At 42.7% G+C, this 13,068-nt stretch overlaps 1 protein-coding gene across 1 annotated transcript in view; it reads left to right on the plus strand.

The window, feature by feature from the left end:
- Positions 1–1,803: 1,803 nt before the first annotated feature.
- Positions 1,804–13,068, plus strand: part of LOC146021013 (dynein axonemal heavy chain 11-like) — a 248,607-nt gene continuing 237,342 nt past the window's right edge. The window contains exons 1-4 of the mRNA XM_083154785.1: positions 1,804–1,936; positions 4,543–4,708; positions 6,583–6,685; positions 11,329–11,568. Of these exons, the coding sequence (XP_083010911.1) occupies positions 1,810–1,936; positions 4,543–4,708; positions 6,583–6,685; positions 11,329–11,568 (636 nt within the window). The 5' untranslated portion in view covers positions 1,804–1,809. The remainder of the gene's footprint in view (positions 1,937–4,542; positions 4,709–6,582; positions 6,686–11,328; positions 11,569–13,068) is intronic.

Here is a 13,068-nt window from a genome sequence, read left to right on the forward strand (position 1 = left end):
GAAAATTATAAAGACCAACTTTCTTCCTATATCATTCCTGATTAGTGCATTAGATTGAATTCTCATATATTTCTGCTATTGCGCCATATTTTACAGTTAAGTATGTGGACCAGCAGGCCATGATGGTGGCATCTGCAATGATGCAAAGATTCACACTTACCATTGGAAGGAGGCGGATGTTTCTTGCTAAACTGTATTGCCAATCAGTCATAGATGTGCCTAGATTTGCATAATACATGTGCACCATTTTCCTATGGAAATCAGAGATTATTTATAAAATGTTTTAAAAGGTAGAAGCGCAAACTTGAGCCTACAATCTACATGCAAATAGTTTTTTGACTAGAAGAAATGGAAGCTATTCTCCATGAGTTATCCATCCTCCTGTTCATACACCCATCACCAAAAAACCTAACAATTACTGCAAAGCTTTGTCTAATAGCATAAAATATAAATCCATCCTGTAATAGGCCTTGAATGTTCCTACTGATATGTTCTCTTCTATTTCCATAGTTTTACAATCACTACCGCCTTAAACTTCAGAATTCATGAACTCTTCTCGCGCCACGTGCAATTAAGTGTCTGAACAAGCACACCCTTCTGTCTGCTCCTATCCTTATCAGCCACATTTTGTCTATCTCCTGTACATCTTTCATCTGATATTTCTTGTCCAAATCACTCAACACACATTAGCTCGTTGCTCAGTTTATTAGGAATTGATCATGCGTTCATGCCTTCTTCCACTTCAAGAGTGCTTTTAAGTATTAGGCTCTGTCGTAATCAAGTTGAACGTGGTAATGAGAACGTGTTCACGTTGTTAAAGTAAATGATCCAGTGCACTTAAAGTGAAGACACATTTGAACTACAATTTGTGGTCTTCACGGCAGTATTCAATAGTCTGGGAGGAATGTTTATGGCATAAAAACCCTTTAAGTTCCAGGTTTCAGCCTTAGGCATGGTTGGGTTCACTGCTTAGATTTAGTTTGTGGCGCCCACCACAATTATCCCCCTTTTACAGTTGAGAGCTCTGGTATTTGGTTATAGGCTCATTTGTCTTGATACAATGATCAAAATCTTCAGGATAAAATGGCTCTTGTTTAGTACGGATGTAAACACCACTTGGGATGTTCTCCTGGTGTAAACAAGTGGTCACTTAAATCAAAGCTCGGGTGATTACTGCCACTATACATTTGGTAGGTTCCAGTGAATATATTATTTGTTCAGATGGTTTTTTTATTGTAGCTTTAGCTGCTACATTATACTTACCTACTATCCCAAAATGTCAGGGAGATTCCTCAAATTTTGGGAAGGTTCCTGGAACCTCAGAAGAGTAGGCGGCTCTCCCACATCTTGCCCTTTCCTAGGGAGGACAATGCTGGGAATTGCGGGTCCTTGGGGAGATGGCTAGGCCAATATGACATCTTTCTATGAGGAACATGTTAATTTGGTACTGCCCTCACTTGTTCGACTTGCTATTTGTAAAATTGTATCGCAAGGTGGTGGGGCCTAAAGATACAAAGTTACATTGCGCAGTCCACTTGCTCTGCTTGCTTTGCTCCCGTCTCAGAATCAGCTCTTTTATTGTCCTCTCCTGAAGTGATGTTTGGACATACTGTATAGAAACTTTTATGTGTGAATAGCTGGTCTAATAATTCACTAAATGTTTATTGTTCTGATGGACCGCACAAGTCATAGTAGCCAGCTTATCTATTGCTTCTGTCTTTATTCATCCAGACAGTCCTAGTGCATACCGCAGAAACAGTTTGCTTGAGATACTTCCTGGATCTGTTGCTAGAAAAGGGGAAGCCGATAATGCTGGTTGGCAATGCCGGTGTTGGTAAAACTGTCCTGGTGTCTGATAAGTTATCCAAATTGCCAGAAGAATACATGGTGGCCAAGGTGCCCTTTAACTACTACACCACGTCTGCAATGCTCCAACGTAAGTGACATCGCTGGCATTGGTTTCGAGCCAAACTTTGGAATCTGTTTCGTTGTCAGTTAATCTTTATGTTGCCGATGATCTGCTAACGACTTGCAATTAGCAGAAGGCAGCTTTTTAAATTCAAATGTGAAGAACACTATAAGAAAAAGATTAGTGTACTGTATACATTATAGTATCTTACAAGGATAGTAGTTTTAAACACATTTCAAGAATTAATAACAAAAATGTATTTTGGTGCAAAATTATAAATATGTGTTATTTTAAATTGTTGTAATTATAGCAAGTAATAGTAGAATACACATGTGATTATGTGGTTGCCTTCATTGAATGAGCTTGACAAATCCTTTCCACCAGATCAGTTCAGACACCTAAAGACAATTTGTGCATTAGGTCAACCACTGAAGGTCCACATGGGCTTAGGTCGACACCTCAGAAGGTGTCATACCCCCACTATCCACGTCGGCGTGGAGTTGAGAATAGAAAGTGTGGCGAGCCCTAAGCATGGCGAGTGCAGCGAGCCCCGCGAGGGGACGCGGATACCTTCACAGGTATCCGCGCCACACTTTCTATTCTCAACTCCACGCCGACGTGGATAGTGGGGGTATGAAAAGGTTGTAGGACGCGTACCGCCGCCCCTCGCGGGGTCACTGGGCTCGCCACGCTTCGGGTTGGCGTTGATAGTGGGGGTGGTACAGTGTGAAAAATTACATTTGGGGTGAATTTTACATGATGTTAACACATGTCCATGATATTTGTGAAAAATGGCATTGCATCACATCGCATGCGATTTTTCCCTGTACGATGCCCATCGTGGGAGCCATGATACTACACAAGTACCCTATAATTTCCTACATACTTCGTGATTTTGTGCCACAGAGCTCCATTGGAAGAGCAGTGGTCCATTGGAAGAGCAGTGGTCACACTTGAAGCATGGATCCCAGATGCAGGCATCTCCATTACTTCTGGGAGTTCTGACCCTTGTGCCAAGTCCAGGATCTCTGTCTTCTGGCTGAGATTTCTTGGCCTCTTGGGGCTGTTGTTGCCGAGCTGCATGACATCATTAGCCTATGTTGTCACAGGTGATTCTTGGACCCAGCACCGGATAACAGTTGCATGCAGGATGTGTCTACTTATACCATACGCCTCTTGCCGCAATAACATATCTGTGTATCACTGCTGTTTTCATGTAAGCAGCAATGGTGCACTCTCCAACCGCATTTGAGTCAGACCCTTTATACAATGTATTAGTTACAGTGCAGTGGAAAGACAGGTTTTCATTTTCCCGGATAATGTATTTAAATTAACGCCGCAGGCTCATATTTGGAGACCTTCTCAATGCAGCAGAGTCTCTAGAGTCTTTTCAACGATGTCCCCCCCCCCCAAAAAAAATATTTATATACAATATATATATACAGGTTTGTATACTATCTCAATGCTAGTTATTATCCTTGGCGGGGTGATTTTTGTTACACCCAGAAGGAAATGGATCAGTAACTGTACATAAAACAGTGAAAGACCGCAGTCAATATTTAAATCCATCTGTTCCATTTTCCATAGTAGGGGGAGCAGCTTACACAGAAATGATTGACCTGTAAAGTAGATTTCATTGAAGTGCACAGAGGATAATTAGAGTTAATTGTGCATTTCTATCATGAAAAAGTTGCATAAAGTGTCTTCCAAATCATCTATAAATGGTTTATGAGATTAGTAAATTATGTTTTATTTTAGGCTTTTAATACACACCATGATAAATAATCTTTCTTTTTCTTGACCCATCAGTGTCTGAAATAAAAAAACAAAAAATCCTCATAAAAACATTGTGCCCACTCACACAAACAAATGACTAGAATCATTGGTAGTTAGTTGGGAGTCCACTTCACCGACAGCCTATTACAAGCTGACAGTTTGGGAAAAGTACTTGTGATTGGCTGACAATTCCAGCTTTGATCTTACAGCACTGGTCTTGCAGTGCAAAGGCTAAAATAAATGATGATTTTCCGAATAATTTTTTGGAGTAAAGTGTTTTGTTAATAGTTTGTAAACGTTTGATACACTGGACAGTGCTATTGAGTTAATAGCTGAGGGGGAAAGTGCGGGTGCTTTGTTTTTGTGCCCTCAAACAAAAGCACCAATCTTTCACTGACCAACTTTATAGCAGGGTGATACCACACTTCTTATTATGGTTGAAATCGGACCATGTGTCTTATGCTGTGGCTTGTTGAGGATTTGAAGAAGGGAAAAGTTGACCAATTGAATATTGGTCAACTCTGGGTACACACTAGAAGATGTGTACCCATATTACTCTGGGTACGCACTAGAAGATGTGTTCCCAGCATGACCTTGTTAGCGACAGGGACCTGGTCACCACCAGGCATGGGAAAGTGCATAGCAGGGGCAAGGGCTGATGCCGGGTGCAGGGGCTGTGCTGCGAACAATAATCTGAAGATTTCATAGTACTGTTTTTAAACTTTTTCTCATTTATACTTTACCTATTTGTGAATTTCATTAAATGATTGTCTTCAGTTGTAATTCATGTCTTCTGGATTATAACTATTCACTGTAATATTAGAAATAATAAGTATTATTTACTGTATTTTAAACAGGCATACTAGAGAAGCCCCTGGAAAAGAGAGCTGGACGGAACTACTCCCCTCCAGGCACCAAAAAACTGATTTATTTTATAGATGACCTGAACATGCCAGAAGTTGATGCATATAGTACAGTGCAACCTCATACCTTAATTAGGCAACACCTAGATTACAGCCATTGGTGAGTGTATGCTTCCTCCCTACATTCATTTCTTATGTGACCCCACTGATGAGATATATATATATATATATATATATATATATATATATATATATTGCTGCATGGTTTAACAATGTGTAGTTTTCTGTAGGGATCGTTGATCCGTACTTCACACAATGCACATGCTGATAAACACAGATCTGACCCTGGACAAGAGCAGGGTCGGAGCGCTGGGATTTAAGACCCGTGTTGACCCTTTCACACCAAAGAAAAACCCAGGTTTTTCAGCAAATTCCTGGGTTGAAAAGCTTTAATCCGGTAATTTGCTTCTGGTGTGAAAGGGGTATAAGATCTCTGAATTATCCACTACACGTTGAGTATCCCTTATCTGAAATGCTTGGGACCAGAAGCATTTCGGATAGGGGATTATTCTGGATTTTGGAATATCTTTTGTTTTCTCACTCGCCTGTCCTCAGGTGTCCCACCGCATCCCCCTTTTGGCTTATGCCTGGTCTCAATGATGCATTGCACGGGTGGATCATTGCTACCTGGAATGCCTATGAAGACAGACTCCGGGGAACATATTTCTTTTGGCAGATATGTATTGTGTGACATCATTGCACAATAATCTTATCACTATTTAACTAACAACTAGAAATAACCACACGGACAACTGAAATGCCTTTAAAAATTGGTCAACCAGACTTTATTCTAAACTAATTGAATCAACCTAATTGGTCAACCAAACTCTTTAAACTAAATATGGTGGCAATAAGAAGGAACGGCCAGAACCACAGTGACATCACGACTAAACGCCAACACTCATGTCCACGTAATGGTATTCTTTAATTTATTGGCAATGCCAACAAATGCCGGGTCTCCAACTATCTCTCCAATTCACCTTAATAGAACCGGCCAGACAGCCCCAACGACCCCCGGTAGGAAAGAAATTGTATACACTGTATTGGGCAAAGAGCGCACCCTCAAAACAGCAGCGCAATAGCCACTGTAACTGCCGTTCTTTCCCGCCACAAAAATAGGTTGACAAACCCCAACTGGCAAATAAAAAGTAAAAACGGGTGGGGACAAAAAGGTGACCTGGGGAGAGAGGGACGGGAAAGTTCCTAAGAAAGAGATGGAAGAATCTAGTGCATCATCCAAAATGTCTACTAGCCCCTCCCTAACACTCCCCTTATTTAAATGACCTACATGTCTAGCCTGTTAACTGTTTCCCTACCTGAACAAAACTATGCAAAGCTCACACAATCCCTCAGCCGAGAAGTTTATCATCGCTTGAGCTATTTGCACTTGCTTTTCACTGTGGATGCCGTAGGACACCTGAGAACCAGTTGAGTGTGAAATAACAGATATTACAAAATCTGGAACAATTCCCTATCCGAAATGCTCATGGTCCTTAGCATTTAGGATAAAGAGGGACCAGACGAGTATGAAAAACAAAACCATTTAGGTTCGGGGATAAAAAAAACAAAAACAAAAAACCCCGGGATACTGTGAAGACCTACTGTTTTTTGGAATATTTAGCTTTTTGGATATCCAGATAAGGGATTCCCGGCCTGTACCATTTGGTTTTTCAAATCTTATTTCAAAGGCCCCTAGGTGTGCTGGGGGAACGTGTTTTGTGTGTCTTTCAAGTACTAATAGTTCTAAAGAATTTAAGAGCCTATAAATCTGAATTGCCTCATTGACACTTGCAACTTAAACGAGGACTAAAATGAATTAATAACTCAATATATGTTCGTTTATTTTGCTCTTACAGTTCACCTTCGGATATCATAGGCTGCCTGTTTCTAGATAATAACAGAGTTGTTAGTTGGATGCGATCATTGAACCTGGCACTGCATGAGTTAGTATTTGTGTTTATGTGATTACTACAGGTATGACAGACAGAAATTGCTGGCTAAAGAAATACACAAGTGCCAATACATAACGTGCATGAATCCCACCGCTGGAAGTTTTTCCATTAATCCTCGGCTCCAGGTAATGTATCATTCAGCATGTCACTTGTCTTTACTGTACGAGGCATTGCATTTGATGCATGAGCTGACCTGTCAGATATATGATCTGTAGTAACCATAGCGACTGAGAGAAAGGTCAGTACATCTTTGTATAATAAATTGTATTTTTATAGCACCAGTAGTTTTCTCAGCACTTTACAACAGACACGGTATAAGAAGATTAGTTTTGTACCAGGAACTGACAACCTGCGGGATAAACTAAATGTTCTATTAATAGGTGTACCAGGACAGCCGTGTAAATTCTGAACATACATGACATACACATGCGGAATGCAGCACTGTAAATAGTTGGCATTCATGCAAGGTGTTTGCACCTTGGGCCTCATTCAGGACTTATCGCATGGATGCAAATTCTCACAGCCAGTTTATCCTCCGCCCCACTCCAGTGAAAATTCCGCCTTGCAGCTGAATGTGTACCATATTTATTTATTATTTATTATTATTATTATTATATAGCGCACACATATTCCGCAGCGCTTTACAGAGAATATTTGAACATTAACATCAGTCCCTGCCCCAGTGGAGCTTACAATCTATATTCCCTACCACATACACCACACACAGACATTCTAGGGTTAAATTTTTGGGAGCCAATTAACCTACCAGTATATTTTTGGATTGTGGGAGGAAACTGGAGTACCCAGAGGAAACCCACCCAAGCACAGGGAGAATATACACACTCCGCACAGTTAGGACCATGGTAAGAATTGAACCCATGACCTCAGTGCTGTGAGGCAGTAATGTAACCATTACACCATCCGTACTGCCCCGTATATATAACACATGGTGGGGATAGAACCCATGACCTCAGTGCTGTGAGGCAGTAATATAACCATTACACCATCCGTACTGCCCCGTATATATAACACATGGTGAGGATAGAACCCATGACCTCAGTGCTGTGAGGCAGTAATGCTAACCATTACACCATCCGTACTGCCCCGTATATATAACACATGGTGGGGATAGAACCCATGACCTCAGTGCTGTGAGGCAGTAATGTAACCATTACACCATCCGTACTGCCCCATATATATAACACATGGTGGGGATAAAACCCATGACCTCAGCACTGTGAGTCAGTAATGTAACCATTACACCATCCGTACTGCCCCGTATATATAACACATGGTGGGGATAGAACCCATGACCTCAGCGCTGTGAGGCAGTAATGCTAACCATTACACCATCCGTACTGCCCCGTATATATAACACATGGTGGGGATAGAACCCATGACCTCAGTGCTGTGAGGCAGTAATATAACCATTACACCATCCGTACTGCCCCGTATATATAACACATGGTGGGAATAGAACCCATGACCTCAGCACTGTGAGGCAGTAATGTAACCATTACACCATCCGTACTGCCCCGTATATATAACACATGGTGGGGATAGAACCCATGACTTCAGTGCTGTGAGGCAGTAATGCTATAACCATTACACCATCCGTACTGCCCCGTATATATAACACATGGTGGGGATAGAACCCATGACCTCAGTGCTGTGAGGCAGTAATATAACCATTACACCATCCGTACTGCCCCGTATATATAACACATGGTGAGGATAGAACCCATGACCTCAGCGCTGTGAGGCAGTAATGTAACCATTACACCATCCGTACTGCCCCGTATATATAACACATGGTGGGGATAGAACCCATGACCTCAGTGCTGTGAGGCAGTAATGCTAACCATTACACCATCCGTACTGCCCCGTATATATAACACATGGTGGGGATAGAACCCATGACCTCAGTGCTGTGAGGCAGTAATGCTAACCATTACACCATCCGTACTGCCCCATATATATAACACATGGTGGGGATAAAACCCATGACCTCAGCACTGTGAGTCAGTAATGTAACCATTACACCATCCGTACTGCCCCGTATATATAACACATGGTGGGGATAGAACCCATGACCTCAGCGCTGTGAGGCAGTAATGCTAACCATTACACCATCCGTACTGCCCCGTATATATAACACATGGTGGGGATAGAACCCATGACCTCAGTGCTGTGAGGCAGTAATATAACCATTACACCATCCGTACTGCCCCGTATATATAACACATGGTGGGAATAGAACCCATGACCTCAGCACTGTGAGGCAGTAATGTAACCATTACACCATCCGTACTGCCCCGTATATATAACACATGGTGGGGATAGAACCCATGACTTCAGTGCTGTGAGGCAGTAATGCTAACCATTACACCGTCCGTACTGCCCCGTATATATAACACATGGTGGGAATAGAACCCATGACCTCAGTGCTGTGAGGCAGTAATGCTATAACCATTACACCATCTGTACTGCCCCGTATATATAACACATGGTGGGGATAGAACCCATGACCTCGGTGCTGTGAGGCAGTAATGCTATAACCATTACACCGTCCGTACTGCCCCGTATATATAACACATGGTGGGAATAGAACCCATGACTTCAGTGCTGTGAGGCAGTAATGCTAACCATTACACCATCCGTACTGCCCCGTATATATAACACATGGTGGGGATAGAACCCATGACCTCGGTGCTGTGAGGCAGTAATGCTATAACCATTACACCGTCCGTACTGCCCCGTATATATAACACATGGTGGGAATAGAACCCATGACTTCAGTGCTGTGAGGCAGTAATGTAACCATTACACCATCCGTACTGCCCCGTATATATAACACATGGTGGGAATAGAACCCATGACTTCAGTGCTGTGAGGCAGTAATGTAACCATTACACCATCCGTACTGCCCCGTATATATAACACATGGTGGGGATAGAACCTATGACCTCGGTGCTGTGAGGCAGTAATGCTATAACCATTACACCATCCGTACTGCCCGTATATATAACACATGGTGGGGATAGAACCCATGACCTCAGTGCTGTGAGGCAGTAATGTAACCATTACACCATCCGTACTGCCCCGTATATATAACACATGGTGGGGATAGAACCCATGACCTCAGTGCTGTGAGGCAGTAATGTAACCATTACACCGTCCGTACTGCCCCGTATATATAACACATGGTGGGGATAGAACCCATGACCTCAGCGCTGTGAGGCAGTAATGTAACCATTACACCATCCATACTGCCCTGTATATATAACACATGGTGGGGATAGAACCCATGACCTCAGCGCTGTGAGGCAGTAATGTAACCATTACACCGTCCGTACTGCCCCGTATATATAACACATGGTGGGGATAGAACCCATGACCTCAGTGCTGTGAGGCAGTAATGTAACCATTACACTGTCTGTACTGCCCCGTATATATAACACATGGTGGGGATAGAACCCATGACCTCGGTGCTGTGAGGCAGTAATGCTATAACCATTACACCATCTGTACTGCCCCATGCGAATGGATGTGTACGGCTGGACATCTCTTCGCACCCGAGTGAAAAAATTCAAAACCCATCGTAACAGTCTCACCATCGATTGATTTTTACATTGGCCACAACTCATCACTGCCACTGCGTAGCCCAGGGCTTACTGCGATGAGTATAGGCATATCCAATCTGTAACTGATGTCACACACCCTCCCCTAACTTTGGCATGCCTGAATATCCTCAGAAATAGTTGCAGGAGTTCATCACAGCACGGTCTCGCGCATGCATACTGCGAACCATAAACACGCTCAGTGTATCGATAAACAGCCACTGTGCGAATTTGCAGCTGTGAGATCAGGTGTGAATCAGGCCGTATATTTCTATGCGTGATGCAGATTTTTTGTTAATAACGGAAGCTGAGCTGAATACCCTGTGTGTCTTCATCTGGCTAAGGTTTTTGGATGATAATCCTGATTCTGAGACGTACGCAACGTCACGCGCACATTCGGCCTGATTTAGCAGGCTACGCAGATTCGATAATTGCCATTATTACAATTATTACCATCCCTAATTGGTGATGGTAATAACTAATTGGCGATTTTGCTAATCTGCGCATGCCTTGAATTGCAGAAACTGCTACTGCAGTCTAATGGATGATGGTGGGCTGCGACAGGGTGGTGACTCAGCGTTGCTGGGGCAAAGCCCACACAACGTAGGCATGTCCGGACCATTTGGGTCACACGCAGCCTCTGCCACCCAAAAGATGGCGGCCCTGTGCCTGGTTTTGTAACGGCTGCACAACCAGGGGGGTGCCGGTATTATACGAGCGAGTCACTGTATAGCTAAGCGCTCGCAAAGTAGCAATGCAATTGCCAAATTTTACAATTGGTTTGTGGGGCGGGATCCGGCATGTGGGGTGACCTTGCCCTGTGCTGGACGACCTCCCAAAGTGCTGCTGCCAACAGTTGCCGTTTTGTGTGTAATGCACTGCGTACAATTCAGGATCTGACCAATGTGTGAGGTTTTTTTAACTGAAGAGCGCCCTCTCTCTCTCTCTCCCTCCCCCCCCCTCTCATTAACACATGAAAACGTGTTAATTATTATTGACTTCTTAAAGGGTCGTTCACGCTATTGGTATAACACACGGCACGGTTCATATCTGGAAATGACAGTGTTGGGACTTAGTGGTCCTATAGTAACAACTATGTAATAACAAGTTTTCAGGTTTATTATCATGTTGTGTGTTTAATTTTCTAGAGACACTTTTCGGTATTCGCTGTGCACTTTCCTGGCTCAGAAGCAATAACTACTATCTACAGCAAGATAATAGGTGCTTACTTCCAACATGGCGGCTTCAGTTACAGTGTGGTCCGGACTCTGCCGACACTGATACAAGCGGCCATTTGTCTGCACCACAAAATGACCCAGAACTTTCTGCCCACTGCGATAAGATTCCATTATATCTTTAACCTGAGAGATCTGACGCATATATTTCAGGTATTGTTCATATGTTATATTCATCTTGTTTCATGTGAATCAGATAATCCATACAGCGGCCAACAGCACATAACCATTACTTATAAACAAACATGTTTCTGTTGTGTAGTACAAAAAAAAAGCAAGTACAGGTTGAGTATCCCTTATCCAAAATGCTCGGGACCAGGAGAATTTTGGATAACGGATTATTCCGTATTTCGGAATATTTTAATATTTCAGTGATGTTTTTTGAAGTATCTAGCATTTATGCTGTATAAGCACATAAAATACACACATATATATTTTATTACCACATAAAATACACACATAAAACAAGGTTTCAAAACATGAAACAAAATTTGTGTACTATCTCAGATACTGAATTTGAATGGCAAGCAATCATTGTCTTGTACATATATAGTGCCAGTTACATGTCATGTCCTCAGTAGTGCTGTTACAAATGTCCCCAGTGAGTTTTTATGAAAAAAAAAAAAATTTCTTCACTTTCTGGAATGTACTCGACCTGTATCACAATGTATATGTAAAGTAATATCACCGGCAGGGGGTTGTGGTATGGGGTGCCGGATGACTGCCCGACAGGGGGGATCCCGACGGTCAGTATCCTGATGTCGGAATCCCGACTGCCAGTGCTCCGACAGGGGGGATCCCGACTCACAGGGGGTATTCTCCGTTGTGGGGGTCACCAATCCCAATAAAGGGAGAATAGAACCTGTGGCATGCGAAGCGAGCCACCGAGCCTGCAGCGTGGCAAGCACAGCAAGCCCGCAAGGGGCTTCTTTGCGCTCGCCCACCTGTCCTGTGGTATTCCGACGTCTGGATACTGACTGTCGGGATCCCCCCTGTCGGACCGCCATATCACACCCGTGGAATGTGGAATCCTGCCTTAGGAGTGGAACTGTGCACACCTTTCTCACTGGACCACTATATTATTGCTGATTGCCGAGAAACCTTTTAGCGCCCAGCTTCACCAATCTGAACGATATAATCCCCTTAACACTTTGAAGATTTACTGAAGGTGGATAGCTCTCAAACTGTTACCAGTCCCACTTTCCAATATCATCCAAAGGACTATTGTGTGTAGGACCACCATATTCTTCTGAGGAATCCCATTCCATATAAGAATATTGTATGGTCATTCTATACAACTGATGTACCCTTTTGCCCCTGATGAAGTCAACAACATGACGAAACGCATCGGGCCAAATACATTGTTTCTTTGATCATTTTGTTCATTCGATAAGAGGATCTTTTATTATGTTTATCAGAATCATTGATCCATACTAAAAAATCTATGTTCACATTGTTAAGCCCTGACTGCTTTTTTTATTAAATACTATTTTGAACGTATTTTGTTTCTGCTTTTAAGGTTTGGCGCACTCAACCCATTCTTGATCTCTACTTTTGGTTCCGTCTAAAAGGGGACCCTTTCAGAGTTGCTGATTACTTTTTATCCTAGTGCAGTGTGCCCCCCCCCCCCATATATATATATATATATATATA

This window comes from Crinia signifera, chromosome 7, assembly GCF_055691185.1.
Source record: "Crinia signifera chromosome 7, ASM5569118v1, whole genome shotgun sequence".
Lineage (NCBI taxonomy): Eukaryota > Metazoa > Chordata > Amphibia > Anura > Myobatrachidae > Crinia > Crinia signifera.